The sequence below is a fragment of the Simochromis diagramma genome, unplaced genomic scaffold, assembly GCF_900408965.1.
Source record: "Simochromis diagramma unplaced genomic scaffold, fSimDia1.1 OVJJ01000418.1, whole genome shotgun sequence".
Taxonomy (NCBI): domain Eukaryota; kingdom Metazoa; phylum Chordata; class Actinopteri; order Cichliformes; family Cichlidae; genus Simochromis; species Simochromis diagramma.
In genome coordinates this window covers 155,731-173,736 of record NW_024387407.1, presented here as the reverse complement: position 1 = coordinate 173,736, position 18,006 = coordinate 155,731, and the positions used below count along the sequence as shown (strand labels likewise).

Below are 18,006 nucleotides of genomic sequence, written 5' to 3'. Positions count from 1 at the left end.
GACGTCTATCAGAGTTGTTACTCAAGCTTTCACTGAAGCTTCATGAATCATAACTGATGGAGAAATAATGACTTTTTTATTTCAGTTTTCTCTTGACTTTTATCTTTAAGGCTGCAAAGAGAACAACACTTTGGTCAGTGTGCTGATGTTTATGTTGCTGAGTCAGTATTCATGTTGCTGCTGACTAAATGCAGAAATATCAGCATGGAGCAATAACCAATAATGTTATGAGCATCATTCCAATATCTGATCAGCAGCCGCAGTCACAGGTCAGAGGAATGGACACATTTATGTAAGATGATGTTCTGAGCGTTTTAATAAACACTGAAAGAAACCGAGGGTGAGCAGAGCAGGTTTCCACACTCTGACAAGACTTTGACTGGAGACATTACAGCTTCTGTTGGAGAGGAACATTTAAGAGAAGAGTAACCGAGACACGTGACTACAGGTAGAGTGTGTGTGTGTGTGTGTCCTGAGCTACAATGAACCAAATAACAGCTGATGAGGTGGTAACCACTGGGAACGCGTCCTCAGGGTTCGTGTTGTTTTCTGGGTAAATGCTTGTTCTGCATAACTGAAGAAGCTGCACTAAAAGATGAGGATGATGTTCAATGGTGGTGGTGACACATACAGGTTAATATTTCATTGTTTTCTGTTTTAAATCTTCTTTCTGTTAAACTCTTAGCTGTTTTCTTGAGCTGTACAGCTTCAACCAACATGAAATCAAGATCATCAAAATGTAATGACCTCGACAGGAAATCTGCAGTGAGCCAGATGTGTTTTAATAAAGTTTAATGAAAGAATCATTGTTGCTTCAGGATGTTACAATCAGTCGCTGACAGTGCTGATTTAAGAGAAAATATCAATCCAGACTTATTTTTTTAGCTCCAGAAATATGCAGGTGTTCCAAGCATTTCTATCTCTGTAATTGAATTGATAAGGGATTAATGTTAAAATGAATCTTCATGTGAACCCCCCCCCCCCTCTCCCCAAATCTAATTGAAGTAGAATCACATAAACTGATTGTAACATGAATTATATCCAGAGAGAGAGAGAGAGAGACGTGTGATTCAATGTTTATATATGATGTGAATTCTTTATGCTGAGAATAACAAAGTGTAATGAAGTGATTTTAGCATTTAAAAGTTTAGACTTTGTGTTAAATCATGTAAGTCAGAGAGAGAGAGATAAGCTTTGGGTGGAGTTTGGATGATTAAATGTCAACAACCTGAATGAATGTGGGGGTGGGGTCAGTATAAAAGTGAGGAGAAGATGGGGTCTTCCCTTTTATCTTCTGCAAGATGACCAATTCTGAATACTGGATCTAAGAGGTTCACAGTTAAAAGTTCCAGCAGAGACGCTAACAGCAGTCAACCTGTGAATTGATTTTGGAATTTTTGGCTTATCATCTCCTGAGTTTTAAGGCTAATTCAGAAGGATTTTGATCTACAGCATAGTTCCACTGGATGCCCAGCTGCTTTCTTGTTGGGTGATTATCATCTACACAGAACAATAAGAATAAGAGCATCTTCAGATCTGACACTGCTCATCCCTCCTCCAGCCTCTCCTCACTACAGATAAGAACAAGATCAGCATTAACTCAGAGTAGTAAAATTAGATAAGTATGGTTTAAGTGGTTTTCTTATTGTTTTGTGATTTTTATTATTTGATTTTGATTTTGCTTTGGAAAATTAAAATTTCCTGCAATTAAATTCTAAATTGTGGACTTTGGCCTTTTAACCTTTTTTCCAAATTGTAAAGAAAAAAGTGAGTGTTGTTCTTTAAATTTGATTACAATTTTTTTTCCTTGGAGTCTGCTGTCCAGGCTATTAAAATCATTAAAATCACATAACAGCAGCTGTCAGCTCTGTAAGTTCACAGCAAAGGACTGAGACACAAGTTAGAAAGAGAAAGAGACAAAAAGAGGACAGTAAACTGGTTTAAATAAGTCCATGTTTACATTCTACACTAGAAAGCAGCTGAACAATTCAAAGGTTTATTTTAAGTATTAGACTCTAGAATCAGAGCTTTGCTGAAGCCTGTGATTTTCTGTGTGTCAGCTCGTCCTTTAAAAACAGTTTTGTCTCGCAGGTTTTTGCATGTTTCTATGTTGCATATGTTGCACCACACCAGCTACTTCCTTTGGCTTTTTCCACTGAACTGATGAGTGACGCTGCGATTTCTCAACACAGGTCTGGTTAAAACTTACGCATACTGTGAGAAATCAGAGCTGCTGAAACCTGCTGAGGGCTTATAGGAAATCCTTTCTTAATGCTGCTCCACAGTGAGAACAGTCAGACCACACACAGGCCCAGAGGTACAGCTGCAGGTGGTGTCAAGGGAGCTTGTAGTGCCACTATTCATTCACACACTGGTGGAGGCAAGCTACAGTTGTAGTAACAGCTGCCCTGGGGCAGACTGACAGAGGCGAGGCTGCCATATCGCACCATCGGCCCCTCTGGCCAACACCAGTAGGCGGTAGGGGAAGTGTCTTGCCTAAGGATACAACGACCAGGACAGAGAGCCCAGGGATCGAACCGGCAACCTTCCGGATACTGATGCGCTTCCCAACCCCCTGAGCCACGGTCGCCCAATTAACAGCAAAGACAAAGAGGAAATATGGTAGTGGGCAGGGCAGTGTGATCCCACTGTGTATTTCCTGATCTACATCGTACCGTCACACTCAGAACAGCTGAAGCAACTTTTCCTCCTCTCAGAAAGCTGCAGAACCAGAGTGAGTCCTGATATTTCTCATTCTCACATCTTTCATACTTCTGATAGAACATAAAAGCCATTTTAAACCAGTCCTGACTAAAGGAAAAAAGTAGGTAAGGCTTCTGCTAGTGTTCAGGAAGGTAATCTGAATATATGAATACAAATCTTCTTTTGACTAAGGCTCAGCATTTCCTGGTGCCAAGTGCACTGACAAACTACCTCACACTTAAATATGCTGAAAATGTTTGAGAACACTAATTTTGCTGGTTTCATCTCTCAAGAGAAAAAAGCACCTGTATAGTCGACATTTACTGTTTCAAGCAAAAAATGATAAGCAAACCAAATACAAACAAACCAGAGATCAGTCAGGAGGGAAATATAGAGAGAAACGGTCTGTGACCACCTGCTAAATTGTTACACTGCAAATAAGCTCTAATAAGCCAAATATTCTTACATCTGACAAAATTGTGTTGTTTTGAGATAAAAATCTGCTAATTGGGGTAAGCAAAAGTTGCTTGGCTAACAACAACACAATTTTGGCGATGAGTGCAGATTCTGCCTACAGTTCACCAGTTCAGCTTGTGTTTAATGGATTGTTATAAGATTTCTGAGACGGTTGACTCATCTTCACTCATGAATGCTTCCTTCTACAACTACAGACTGTACATAACATGTAGCACAATATTTAAAATTGGTCCAACATTGGTTTAACACAACAAACCAAGAGACCGTGGAGGTGAATCATTTCAAAGATGAACCTAGGATTTTTACACAGTTTAACTGAGTAAAGTGGATTTATTTTTCAGCACAAGAACCATGGTTGTCCAAAAAAATTTGACTTCATCTTTGAACCAGACCTATGACGATGACGATACATCCATGAACCCTTACTTTATGGTGGTCTACAGTCTGGTGTTCCTCGTAAGTTTAACATTATCAAATTGTGCTCTGTTAGAAATTGATTTATGTGCCGGCGCATGTACCAATCCTTGTGCTTTCCATCCAATCTGTCTATTTTCAGGTGGGTTTACTCTTCAATGGCTTTACATTGAAGGTCTATCTTTGTCGAGATTGGCCTGAGGTATCCAACAGCTTGATGGTCTACTTGAAGAACCTGACTGCTGCTGACTTCCTGCTCTGCCTCTGTCTGCCACTCCGCATTACCTACTATGCCAGCAGCTCTCCCATCATTCGTAGGCTTTACTGCAGCTTTGGAGCTTCTGCCTTCTTCATCAACATGTGTGCCAGTATATTATTCATGGGGTACATCGCTGCCAACAGGTAAGGAACCTTTACTTATTTAAGGCTGTAGTTACCGATAATGTAAAAACTAGATTAAGTGGTTAACCACTACCCTGTGCTCCCGACAAAAGCATGAATGTATCCTTTTGACTTAACTGACTTCTTCAGATTAGGCACCTTTAGTGAAGTTGTATTCTGCCTATTTCTCGTCTCTCTCCAGGTATCTAAGGATCATCCATCCTTCAGGAACTCACATGCTGCAGACACTGCAGACTGCACGAATCATCTCTGTCATCACCTGGGTTTTTCTCCTGGCTCCAACAATTGTATATATCATAATTTTTTTCAGTTCCCAGAAACCTCTGACCTTTAATCCTAGCCGCTGTGTTCACCTGTTTAGTCCATCAGTCAGCTTGTTGTTCAGAATAATCAACACCTTCTCTGCCTTCATCTTCCTCTTAGTCTTCATATCCATGGTCTTCTTCTACTACAGCATCTCCCGCAGGTTGCTGGAGGCACAGCAGAAGCAGCTGGCCTCCTCTGGCTCTGAGAAGCTGGTGAAGTCTCGCAGAAACATGTTGGTGCTGGTCAGCATCTTCTGTGTTTGCTTTGTCCCATTTTACCTGGTTCGTCTTCCCTTTACGTTTCTGTGGAGCGATGACTCAGTAGGTCCAGTATTGTTCTACCTGAAGGAGGTGACCACCATGGTGTCAGTTTTCAACATCTGCCTCGACCCTCTTGTTTACTTTTTCCTCAGTAAGACTTTTGGGGAGAAGGTGAGAAAGGCATCCTGGAGAGCCAAACGTACAACTAGAAACGAGGAGAATAAGAGCAGGAGGGACAAGCTGGACATCATTACATGAGAACCAGTGACTTCAACCAGTTAATTGTGAAAATGTACATTTTAGATTTCAATTTTGTTTTACAAGTTAATAAAACCAGTGTCATAGACCTTTATCCTCGCAAACCACAAGTCAGAAATCAAAACAGAGCTAGAATCAACACAGAAACATTTCCACAGAGACGGCATCAGTGTTTATGTTTCTAGTTTTCAGGAATGAGCTCAAAGGCTGATTTAGTATGAATGAACTGAACCATTCTGTGGTCAAATTCAAATGTTGTTCATATGGTTCTGGCTCTTTGGCTCACATGATTTAATGATTTAGTTTTATACAATTTAGTATTGCATTTTACGTTGCTGAGTATGTTTGCGAATTTCTAGTTTATGTGCTTTTGTTTATTAGGTTACCTTTGTGCCTTTGTCTTCATCTATGTGTCCTTCGCTCCCTCTCTATCTGTGTGTCTTCTTTGCCCTTCAGCTCTTAGTCGTGTCCTATCTTTCTGTCTCCCTCTTTTGTTACCATGCTTCCCCTCCTTGTGTTTCATTCCTCTTCTCCCCTCTGTCATGTGAATCCATGTCTGTTTCTTCAACGAACCCAGTGTCAAGCTGTGTGTCTTAGTCTGCGGCTCAGTGTGTTTCCTGTTTTATTTTGCACCCTGTGTTCAGCGGGTTCAGTTTTGCTTCCCTCTGTCTAGTCTACTGCTTGTGTTCTTCATCTGTTTCCATTTCCCTCCCTTCCCCCAATTTCAATGTAAAGAGGAACTTTTATCCCATTCAGCAGTAATTTGTACAGTTCATAATGAAAATTAAACAAAAGACAATGACTGAATTCCTTTTGCTTATAAATAAATTTAAAAAAACAACATTTATAACCCATTTTCCTACTTTAGAGTTTTTCCACAAATATGTCAAAGTTGTGTTATGTAATGTAAAAATAAGTGTGTGCTTCATTTTTTTGGCTTAAATAAAGACAAATGTTTTGAGGTTGGTGTGGTCAAGTCAAGTTGAGTTTTATTGTCAATATATACTCAAGTATGCAGTGGGATAAAATATTGTCCTCCTGGATCAAAGGTGCAAACTGTAAAACTAAAATTGAAGAAGAGAAAAAAAGAAAAGAAAAAAAAAAGAAAAAAAAACTAAAATTAAAAATTAAATTATACATATATACAACTTTACAGAATACAGAATAAATAAACTAAATACAAGTACAAAGGTATTGTACTTGAATAGAGATAGAGTAAGAATAGAAAAGAGTGAGAATAAATACATTAGTACCCTACATCCTGCACCTTTTTCACTTCTGTTTAGCTGAAGACTTTTCAGGGAGTCTTTTGGACATCCTGATAATAATGGATTACAGTCGTCCAGCCTGGAAGTAATGAATGCATGAACTAGTTTTTCAGCATCATTAAGAGACATTCTAATTTTAGAGATGTTGCGCAAGTAGAACAAAGCAGTCTTACATATTTGTTTAATATGAGCGTTGGAGGACATGTCCTGGTCAAAAATGACTCCAAGGTTCCTCACAGCGTTACTGGAGGCCAAGGTAATGCCATCCAGAGTAAGAATCTGGTTAGATACCATATTTCTAAGCAGTATAATGAGAGGCTGCTTTCTCTCACACATTATGTTCACTTATTATCAGCACATGTTGTTGTTCTGTGGAAGCTAACATCTTGTAGTTTCTGACACTTTGCATGTTTAGCATGAGGCTAAAATTCCCCCTCAGTGGGTCACTGGTGACCTGCTGGATGTTCAGAGGTTCATTAAATCCAACATGACTAAAAACTCAAATGTCAAAGGAAATAAACAAAATATTTAAAGTCAATCATTCTGATCATAATTGTACTTTGACCTTTAACCTCTCTGCTCTGTGTTGTTTCCTCTTTCAGACCAGAAAAACATCACAGCTGATTCTGGACAGGACGTCACTCTGACATGTCGAGCTGCAAACAACAACATTAGAGTAATAAAGTGGGAGAGAGCTGACCTGAAGCCAGATTATGTGATTTTGTACCAGGATGGTCTCTCTGATTCATTACACCAGCATCCATCTTTTAAGAACCGGGTGGATCTGCAGGACAGACAGATGAAGGATGGAGACGTGTCCTTTAGACTTCAGTATCACATCCCTGCTGAACGTCAACAGTGAACTTTGCATAATTTGCATCTTTTAATAAATCTAGTTTGTCAGATCTTCCAGCTACATCATGTGTTATGACCCAGGTCATTGTTGCCGTGTGGTGCTGTTACTCGCCACACCATGCGGGGGCATTGTTTGTACTCTGTGATGTCTGTGTTATGTAAGTTTCCAGGTGGAAGCTGACGATTGGTGGAAGAGAGAATGAGGCCAGCTACAAATTGGGACCTGACTGGGCCGGCAGCCCCTCGTCCTACTTCCTGTTTCCAGTGTGCTGCGCGTTTGGGGCCCTTCGTGCCGTGTGACAGAGCTAGGCTGCAGTAAAAACAGTGTAGAGAGTCGTTTATCTGGACATGGTAGCTGTAGGGGTGGGAAGCCATTTCTTTTACAACCTTTTTCTCCTGTTTCGGGTAGGGAGACAGGTTAGAGGTTTGTATTTTCTTTTGGGGTTGACTCACTATAGGTAAGTTAGTTCTGATTCATTTCCAGTGTGTTTTGTTTGTTGTTTTGGCCATGCCCACCCTGACACTCGCTACCTGTCAAGTTAATAAAACAACTAGTCATTGTAACGCTGTGGCTGTGTGATTTACTTCTTTTATTATTTTTCTTGTCTTGCACTCCACTATTATCTGCTTATGCACAAAGGGCACATACAGCCCTTTAAATAGTAAAGCTTGTGTATTTTCTCTTTGAGATCTACCACACTGCGCTCTGGGTGGTAGCGTGTATGTCTCCCACTTATGCGCTTAATAAAGCAGATATGTGCATTATTAAAGATTGTAATTGTTTAAACGTGATCGACTCTTGATTGTTTGTTCTCAGCCCAACATCAAAGTATTCGGGACAGCATATAAACACTCACTGACTGCTTTAAATGCTCCCTTTTCGTATTTCCTACAATTCATCCTAAACTCCTCATGTCTCACTCCCTCTAACTCAGAGCTTTCCAAAGTGTGGGGCCCACCCCCTAGGGGAGGCACAGAGCCATTGCGGGGGGCGTGGTATGAAAAGGGGAAAAAAAAAACCAAAACACTTGGACACTGCTAGCACGGTGCACCCACAGAAACGCAAAGCAGGAAATGAAGCATCGCTGAATATGTTTCCAAACCAACTTCCTTCCAAGCCAAAGACTAGAAAATATGGTGAAGCAAATCTTCCCTTTGGCTTCACCTGCACAAGTGCCAAGATAGGTCTCCCCTATCACACGCTGGGCTCTCCAAATCACGGACAAAAAGTATCCCACATTCTTCATTTTTAGTTCACAGACACTTGTTGTAATGACCAACTACTCCTGACATTTTGGAGATGTTAGCTCTTTATACAGTAAAGTTACAGTGGGATACAAATAATATCAGGCTGATCCTGCCATGATTTGTTCCCCCGGTTCAAATCAAAGACAAACAGTATCCCACAGTTGTTTATGTTTTTGAACCCATTTTACACAGAGAGGCATTTTTTCTTGTAAAACAAAGGAGGGGGGGGACAGGGGGGGAGCAGAGCAAAGAAAACATTTGGGAACCACTAACTGGAGATGTAAGAAGAGGAGTCAAGAGAGGAATCAAGGAAACGAGGATTTAAGCGCTACAGCTACGGCTGTGTTTACAGTGTTCTTCACGTTTGATTTTCATGCTGACTTTAAATTGACAGTATGAACCAAAGTTACAGACCTTGAAAGACAGACAGTTTGACACGCTGTTTAAAGAGTCTTCCTTCCTCCTTTCTCCCTCCATGGTTGTATGCTGTACCTGTGTGTCACACCTCTTTGATACATTAAAGAAGCTTCTGGAAAGGATCACCTGTGCATCCTCCTCTCTCCTCTGTCCTGCACATGTTTTTCTAATACATCCTACAACATGTACAACAACATGGCCTGCTGACCCTGATTTTTGGGTCACAGCGGGAGAAATGAGAGAACACTGATGATCTATTTGTATCCATGTTAGTGTTTAAAGCACAACATTTCCCTCTAGTGGCCATATGTAAACCATGAGGGAGGATGGTGTTAATGTAAAATGTGATATATTTTCTCTTCCTTTTCCTCTTATGAGGTTATAATGAAGGTGAACATCAAAGTTACAACATTAAATTGTATTTTTGCTTCTTTATCTAAAACTTGAAATCTTTCTCTGTTGTAACTTGGAAATGGAAATTAGCCCTTGGCTATAATATGGTATGTTTACATTCATGTAATTTTTTTTTTTTTTACATTTATTTTCATTAACATGCACTGTCCTAAATAAATAAATAAATAAATAAATAAATAAATAAATAAATAACTTGTGTGTTTAATTGCCTTGGACGCCTGCCACAGAAACAGCGTTCATTTCACTGAAACAAGATTTGTCAAGAGCCACAGACCTGGCAACACCAAATTATGATGAACCATTCTACCTGGATGTTTCTGAAACACACGGACTCGTGAACGGTGTGTTGTTTCAGAAAAAGGGGGGAGGCAGAGATGTGCTTATGTATCTCAGCATAAGACTGAACTCAACAGAAGCAAGGCATCCTAAATGCAAACAACACGCAGCTGGGGTAGCTAAAATAATTCAGAAAACAGCACACGTAGTGAGAGAACATCCACTAAAAGTACAGTGTAGTGGCATATGTCAACTCACAAGCATTCACCATGACACCACTAACACAACAGAGATTGAGTAAAGTTCCAAATCTGACATTTACACATGAGGGGATCAATATGGCAGATTTAATGGGGTCAGGGGAACCACATGACAGAAAAAGCAGAAGCTGAAGAAAAAGTGACAGAAGACTTAAAAGCAGAACCTATTCCTGGAGCTGAGGACTGGTTCACAGATGGCTGCTGCTGCCATCATGATGAAGAAGGACTGAAAGCAGGCTATGCTGTGGTTTGCAGAAAGGGAAAGCAATATGAGGTTAAAGAGGCAGGAAGAGTTGAGGGGCAGCAGTCAACCCAGAGAGCAGAAGTAATAGCCCCGATTAGAGCTTTGAGATTGGCCAAGAATATGAGAGTGAACATTTATACTGACTCAGCTTATGCTTTTGGGGCAGCTCACGTGGAGCTTGCTCAATGGAAGAGGGCAGGCTTCAGAACGGCAACAAATGCTCCCATTTGCCATAAGAAAGAAATGGAGGAACTGGAAAAGGCTCTGGACGACCCAGACGAGGTAAGTATCATAAAATGCAAAGGACACTCGCAAGAAATCACAATGGTGGCAAAGGGAAATAGGAAAGCGGATGAAGCCGCAAAACAAGCTGCAGGTTACAAAAGACGCAGGCAAATTGGTCAGGTAACTGCTGAAGAGGAACCTTTCTCGTTTGGCTCTTGGCGAAGGCGGTCGCACTTTTCTCCTCTCCTCCTTCCCCTTATCTTCCCTGCTTAGCCTCTTGTGTCCTTGTCTTGTCTCGTGTGTATTACTTTCCTCGAACAGTCTCTCACTGTCGTTCTCTAAAACCTAAAAGAGAATTATGGATTTGATCAACTGGTCTCTGAATGCTATTGACACCCTTTTCTCAACGAGAAGTCTGAGCTCGGGAGAGCCCGAGTGCCCTGGAGGGACTTTCCCTGCCGGATACACAATGGACGGGTGGCAGAACTGGAGGGTCATGTGCCTGGCGGGACTGTCGATCGAGGACGCTGAAGATATCTACCTATTCGGAACCATGATAGCAGGGTTCTTGCTGATCGGAGCTGGCTTGGCCCTGGTTTATCGGAGAATTAAGAGCAGAACCGGCTGTTCAAACCCCCACAAGGCTGCCCGCTGGAATCGAAGCGATGGGACGAGGCACGACCTCTCACAACGAACGCAGCATGGTTAACACCTTGGAGACGCTTACAGCTGCCGTGAAGACTCAAAACAACAACATTGAGCGTATGATGGGATACATCAGAGACAGGCCTGCTCAAAATGAGACCCTTGAGCGAAAGTTGGATCACATCGCAGAACGGATCACTGCAGTTGTGAGGTCTCAGAATCAAAAGAATGGCAACACCACGGAACAGAAGTTTGATACCATCATGCTCCCCATGATGGTATCAAACTTCTGTTCCGTGGTGTTGTCATTCTTTTGATTCTCGCGACTCTCCAACGGGAGATCGAGAGACCAGTGTCGGAGTGTTAAAGAACAGCTTTGAAATTCTCCTGAGCTGCTCGCATAAAAGAAAAATCAACAACATCAACATATGGACACCATGGCGCCAGCTGCACGGGCCCAAGGCTGGAGCCGAACAAAAACTCCCTGATAACGACTGTGTGATGACTATTCTTCCCATCCCATGCAAGGCCACCTGGGTTGGCTAGTAGACTGTTTACTTAGCCTGATAGGGTGAAGGACACTGTCTCAGCTGAACTATGGACACGCACACACATACACTTACACTAATGAGCACTCACACATCCCCCCTCCCCTTCCAATGCCTTCGATGCTTGTTGCCTCCTAGGAACATGAGTCGGGTCTGGGCCCGCGCTGGAGAGTCGGCGCAGTGGCAGGATGGCTGCTGTGATGCCTGGAATTACTCCTTATCCCCTACCCAACCCTGTTGCTGGTCACGTGCTCTATAATGTTGTACTGTGGACATTTATATGCTTTCTGTGCAGAGGAGTTTTTTTGTTTCCTGTTCTCATGCTGTCCTCCTGTAGCCCAGCATGAGTAGGGGTCTCTTTTTTTCCTCTTGTACTTTTCCCATTGTAGTGTACATTTCAGTGGTTTTTCTGTAATGCAACCGTTCGACTTGTATCCCCATGTGATGTCTGTGTTGTGTGTGTAAGGTCAGGGGGCGGGTTCATTTCACTGCAGGGCAACCTGCATGTGGCGAATAAAATTTGAACTTGAACTTGTACTTGAACCAAGCACCAATGTGTTGGAAGAAACCAGACAGGCTCAAGAAGAAGCAGCCCCAGAGGAAAAGGGGGTGTGGCAGAGCCGAGGAGCCCGGAGAGAAGGAGGTCCGTGGAGAGGACCCCATGGGCGACCGGTTTTGACAGATAAACTGGCGAAACAGAAGATAAATGAGGCGCATGGGCTTGGCCATGTGGGAGTGACCCAGATGGAGAGAAATCTGTGTCACTGGTGGTACCCTCATTTGAAAGATATGATAAAGGAGAAAGCCAGAACGTGCCTAATTTGCAGGGCACACAATCCAAAGCCAATGGTAAAGCCAGAAGCAGGTAAGTGCCTGCTTCTGAGAGAGGCCAGGGGAAGAGATTGTGATTGATTTCACAGACATGATTGATGCAGAGCCTGGAGGAGTCAGGTACTTGTTGGTGTGTGTGGATGCTCTGACCAGCTGGCCAGAAGCATGGGCTACTAAAAGGGAGGATGCTAAAAGTGTTTTGATGTGTTTGATCAATCACTATATACCTAGGCATGGGTTCCCCAAAAGAATTAGATCAGACAATGGGACCCATTTTAAGAACCAAGACCTAGCAGAGGTGGAAAGGGTGTTGGGGGTCCAACAGTGTATCACCCTCAATCTCAAGGGAAAGTAGAGAGAATGAACCTAAATTTGAAAAACAAATTGGCTAAAATCTGCACACAGACGGGGCGCAATTGGGTTACAGCCCTGCCAATTGCTCTGATGACCATAAGATGTTCTCTTAACCAATCCACAGGTTTCACGCCCTACGAGCTGCTAACAGGGAGGCAGCTTCCGGCACCCTGGACAGCCGTCCCGGTGGAGCAGATCACCAAAAGTAACAGGTCTCACACAGAATATTTGAATGAATTAAAAGCTCTTATGTCCAGTTTCACAAAACAGGTTTCCTCTGGAAGACCCACGGCAGACGGAAAGGTCCCAGACGCGAAAGCAGTGTGGCTGAAGGTCATTAAACGCAAGTGGAAAGAGCCCCGCTGGACCGGTCCGTACGAGGTGACTGCCCGGACGGCTACAGCAGTCCAACTGAAAGGAAAAGACGACACCTGGTTCCACTAGACGCAGTGCACCACAGCAGACGACAGCCTGGTGGAGGAAAAACCAACCACACGATGAAGGGAAATTGATAAAAATGCTTCTTACAGGCTTAGGTTTGCTATATCAAATAATATTGGTTATGGCTGTGCGTTACCTTGTTTATATGTTGCAGACCGCTGTTAAGGGTTCGATATTGAGGAGGAGAGTAAAAACAACCATGGTCCAGAAGAGCTTGGTCAAACAACTGATTTAATGACCAAACGCAGTGTGGTGAGATGTACACTGCAAAACATCAGCTGTAGATCTCCACCCAAAAAGACACTTCAGATTGCTTTTGATTCATCAGGGTTAACGCCCCCTCATGTGTCATCAGATACAATACATGCATACGTCAAATCAAAACCAGGGCTGGACTGGGACAAAAAATCGGCCCGGGCATTTTGACTAGAGACTGGCCCACCAAAAATGTGACGTCATTCAGGGGTAAAACCGCAAAGGATTCTGTGAACTTGTGGCAAGAGGTACTAGCGCACACAGGCTTTCAATTGAACTGAGTTACACAGCGATAAAAAGAAACAAAAAATGGCAAGAAGCTGTTGTATTATTAACTGCAATAGCCGGTGTTGTGCCAAAAAGTGATTGTCTGCCAAAAACTGATTTCCGGTATTTGCCAAAAACTGATTACTCGTATTTAAATTGCTATAAGTAACTTGTTGGGCTATAATATGTGAAACATATGTCAAATGCATCCCTCATGGATGACATAAAGTCATCTCTCTCTGCTGCTCTTTTATTTCTCTCTCTTGCTCCATCTCTCTCTGCTGCTCTCCTGTCTCCTCTGTCACAGACTTCTCCACTTTTGATGATAAATCAGCCTGGTGCAACATGTAAGGATTGGCACAATTTGTTAAGATTTTGAGGAGTTTGAGAAACTAACCTTAAGCATAAAATAAAATTTACTATCAGTAACTTCATAGCACCCGCCCAGCAGTATATAAACTCCGTCATGCTAGCTAGTACGCAGTACCAGTTATTCTAAGCGACTGTAAAAAGTCAGCACAACGAAAACAAACTACAACTAAACTTGGTTTATATCTGACACAGATAGACAGCAGGTCATAACTTCTTACCTGAAGTTCAGTTCCTCTGCCACTATGACTGGCGGCCGCCTCGGGTCTCTCCTCCTCTTGCCTCCCCTTTCCCTTATCCACCTGCTGGCCTCCACCACTTGCTGATGTTGCTAAATCTGTGGAAGCTATGCCATAGCTACCGCCAAACAATTCAGTTATTTTTACACATTTGGCAGCGTCTGCCTGAAGGGCTTGTTTCTTTTTGGCCCTAATTTTTTCTGCACCTCCTTTCCTTTTTTTGTTCTCCATTTTCTTTAGTTCGTCTATAAGATTGCTAAACAAGGGGGAGGGTGCATCCGACCTCCTCGGCTGTAATTGGTCCAGCCCAGAGTCGATCATGACCAATTGGCCAATCCAACACCTTTCATTATTTATACCCTTCCAAAAAACAAAAAAAAAAATCGATCGGCCCATAAAAACAAAAAATCACCAGCGGCCCACCGGGCAAATGCCCGGTATGCCCGATGGCCAGTCCAGCTATGATCAAAACCACAATGACTTTTAACACAGTTTGAAAAGAACATTGTCTCCATCTCCACGGCAGGTGCTTCCTGTCAACCTTCTGACTCTCGCTTCTCCAAAACCTCAGGCCATGCTCTGCAACAAACTAGCAATTCTGCACGCACAAAAATGCAGTTGCAAGAAAACATGATTAACCTCTCACCTATAAATGAGTCTATCTACTGTGTGTGTATGGGTGTGTACATGTGTGTGTGTGTGTCAGCATGAAATGCACTCAGTTACACCTCTCACCTCACCAAGCTGAACCTTGTAACCTTTTCCACCAGACAGAAGGCCAGCACGTACACAACTGAAACTATATGTGTAATATATTGAATAAATGTTTTAATCAAGAACCTCTAAAAGCTTAATCAAAAGATATAAATGAATAAAAGACAATAATGAATAACCTGGTTATTCAAATAGCATCCTCCCCACAGCTCCTCAAAGTAACTTTCACAAGCACGCTCTGCAAAAGCCTGCACTTCCTGTCTACTTTGCACAGAGTGTACTCAGAGTTAGGAATAATGCAACAGAATCAGCACATACACATTTAAGATTATAACAAGCATTCAAAAGCATTTAAGATTATTGATTTAACTCAACAGTTTAAAGTGGTTATCAAAGGGTTGGTGATGTGTGTAATGCTGTCTGCTGCATCATTTCTAGGGATATTGGTGACTTGTGGTTGTTGTCTCATTCCTTGTGCTAGAGGATTGTTGGAAAAGGCAATCACAAGGGCAGTGGCCCCAATGGCCATGATGCCATTGATGGAGCTGGAAGTAACTGAGTGGGCCGGGGAGTGACACAACAAACGGTGTGGTGACGTCTCTGAGGGAGACGTCAAGAGAGGGAATGTGGAATTAAAGAAATAATTTTATGGCTACAATATATTCAGCATCATTAATGATATAATCTATAGTATTGATACTGCATTAAGATGTTTATTAAAACCTGTTGACTTTACATTAACCTTTTTATTACAGGTACAGCTAAGACCATTGTATAAGCTCAGTCAATTAAAGGTCTCAAGCTTTGTTTGGCGCGAATGTCCAGGCAATCTATTGTGTAGGTGACTTAGAGCAACAGAAGATTAAAACTGCATACACACTTACAAAACACATATAGTACATATAATCTAGAAACAGGCTTGAGTGAAGGCCTGAATGTATTCAGCTTCTTGTTGCAACCTGTGGCATTTGAGTTTGCTTAGTAACTAAGTAGCCTGACATATTTTCGTACCTTGTCTGTGGAGTCAGTGCGTACAAGTTGTCATTCAAACAAAGGTAAGTCAGCTCGAGTACTGCACGTAAAATGTGTACATCAGCCCCCTCCCTCCTGTGCTGAATCGTAAGCGTAAGCGAATCACTCAGGACTCGCTCACCCCCTCCCTCCAGGCTCACAGCTTCTTCTTCTTCTTGGTTGGCAACCAATGTTAAGGCGCATTACCGCCCCCTGGCTCACAGCTCAGTGGAAATTTAGATGAGAAAATATATATTTGACACATTTAAGGAAAATACTAATAAAATAAAAATATACAAAATAAATGTTTATTAAGCAATTTTGATAGGAAATTGTTTAGTTTTAGAAATGTTTTTGCTTTTTTTGCTCTATAAAATAGTTGTTTTCTTTTAGAATCATTCATCTTAGCAGTAGGATTTACATGAAAAGAGAAACAAATTAAGTTTGAGTGAAAATGTAAATTTTTTGCACTCTGTGGTCAACTGACTCAGTGAATCAAATGGCTCAAAAAACGCGATTCACTTTGGTGAGTGACTCATTAAAACTCGATTCAGTAAAAAGAATCAAATTTACCATCACTAATTCACTCATGAGAGGGAAATTACAGTGAGAAGTTAAGTTGCTAATTATTTGGCATTATTGCAGCAAACCAGCCGATGAAATGGATGAAACATCGTGACTGGGTTCCAGCGCTACACAAGGGACCTGCTTCAAACATACCACCATGCCAATCAGATTACTTCTTCCATGTGAGGGTGAAGAGGTGACCCTCCTGGATAAGATGGTGAAGGTTTGCTGCGTTTGGTGAACAGTGTGATAATAAAACCAGGGAAGAATGAAACCTGCTTCTGATAAATGTTCTTAAGTCTTGTGCTGTTATTTTTTCAAAAGATACAGTAAATAAAGTAATGTTAGTAGTGGGTGATATCATGTAAACACTCATGATTTTGTGTAAACATTTTGTCATTTGTAAACTATAAATGACATGGATTCTACATTGTAACTGATGTGATGTTCTATAAAGTGGTTTTAATAAAATAAAAAAAGAGGCAAAAATTAGTTTGTTTCTTTATTCAACATTTGAACAGTGGGACTCAGTCAGTATATATTCAGTAAATGCAAATTATTAACACGGCAGTGCACTACAGGCATAAATCTAGACCCCTAGATAAAACATTATGGCATTATAGCAGTGACAACTCCTCCACAGTAGCAGGTGGGATTTTTCTGTTTTGAGGACGGCTCCTTTTACCTGTCACTACAGATGGTCTGTTTATGTTTTGATCAAGAGCCTTTTTTTAGGCAGCTGAAGAGGAGAAGTCCATCTTATGGCCAACCTCTGGCTGTATCTTGGTCATATTACCCAGCAAAACCCAGTATGCAGGTTCATCTGTAACAGTCCTTGTGCCACGGATCAACACTGTTGCTTCTACATTAAACAGAAGAGCAGCGACATGGCTGCAGGTCTCTGCGATTCCGGTCATACAGGTGCAGTGGGCAGCTTCAACCTTCCCTGTGATGCTCACAGTGACCCATGGCTGCAATGCTGGTTCATTCAGTCTTTGAGAGTGCAGGACCTGAAACACAGACAAAGTTCATTTAAAGACAAGAACTATGAGCCAAGGCCGACGTAAATGTGTTTAATCTACTTTATCATAAATGTAACAAAGTGTTTAGAAAGTTAGCACATACATGTAATTTTTCATTTCTTTATGTGTCCATCTATAGAACGCTGCATGTTATTTTCTATATCTGTCTGCTCTCTGTCAGAAACCTGCCTGCAGAAAATGAACCTAAAGTATGTAATGCAAGGATGTCATCACTTTAGAGATGGAGAAAGCATAAAGTGACAATTATGAATCACTTAATATGATAAGGAGATTCTGCAGGTCATTAATCAATATATAAAACTAAAATAAAATGTATTTTTAGTGACACAGGATACAAACATGGAAGCAAGATGTGTAATTAGGATTATTTATAATAAATATGAATAAATTAGTGCAATTTATTTAACTATAAAGAATAACAATCCTTCAGGACAATGTCACATCAATGCACTGAACTCACTATGTTATCCACCTAACAGCCTCCACATGTTCTCACTGTAATTTCCCCTCATGAATGAATTTATGCTGCACTAATCTGAATGTTTGCAGGGAAATCAAACGCGTTTCACACGCAGTACTCGAGCTGACTTACCTTTGTTTGAATGACGACTTGTACGCGCCGACTCCACAGATAAGGCACGAAAATATGTCAGGCTACGTCAGTAGCGGTTGGTCTTCAGGGTTTCCACTCCACG

At 41.7% G+C, this 18,006-nt stretch overlaps 1 protein-coding gene across 1 annotated transcript; it reads left to right on the top strand.

The window, feature by feature from the left end:
- Positions 1 to 2,068: 2,068 nt before the first annotated feature.
- Positions 2,069 to 5,888, top strand: LOC120720793 (P2Y purinoceptor 14-like). Its single transcript, XM_040010574.1, has 4 exons — positions 2,069 to 2,734; positions 3,522 to 3,636; positions 3,737 to 3,996; positions 4,178 to 5,888. Exons 2-4 carry the CDS (start codon positions 3,532 to 3,534, stop codon positions 4,818 to 4,820), a joined length of 1,008 nt encoding a protein of 335 aa, XP_039866508.1. The 5' UTR covers positions 2,069 to 2,734; positions 3,522 to 3,531; the 3' UTR covers positions 4,821 to 5,888.
- Positions 5,889 to 18,006: the final 12,118 nt, after the last annotated feature.

What these genes read in the sequence shown, in the direction of transcription:
- LOC120720793 (XM_040010574.1), top strand. Translation starts at nt 3,532, where the DNA reads ATGGTTGTCCAAAAAAATTTGACTTCATCTTTGAACCAGACCTATGAC. An exon ending in TCTACAGTCTGGTGTTCCTC is followed by an intron (nt 3,637 to 3,736) that starts GTAAGTTTAACA and finishes GTCTATTTTCAG; the next exon opens with GTGGGTTTACTCTTCAATGG. An exon ending in GGGTACATCGCTGCCAACAG is followed by an intron (nt 3,997 to 4,177) that starts GTAAGGAACCTT and finishes GTCTCTCTCCAG; the next exon opens with GTATCTAAGGATCATCCATC.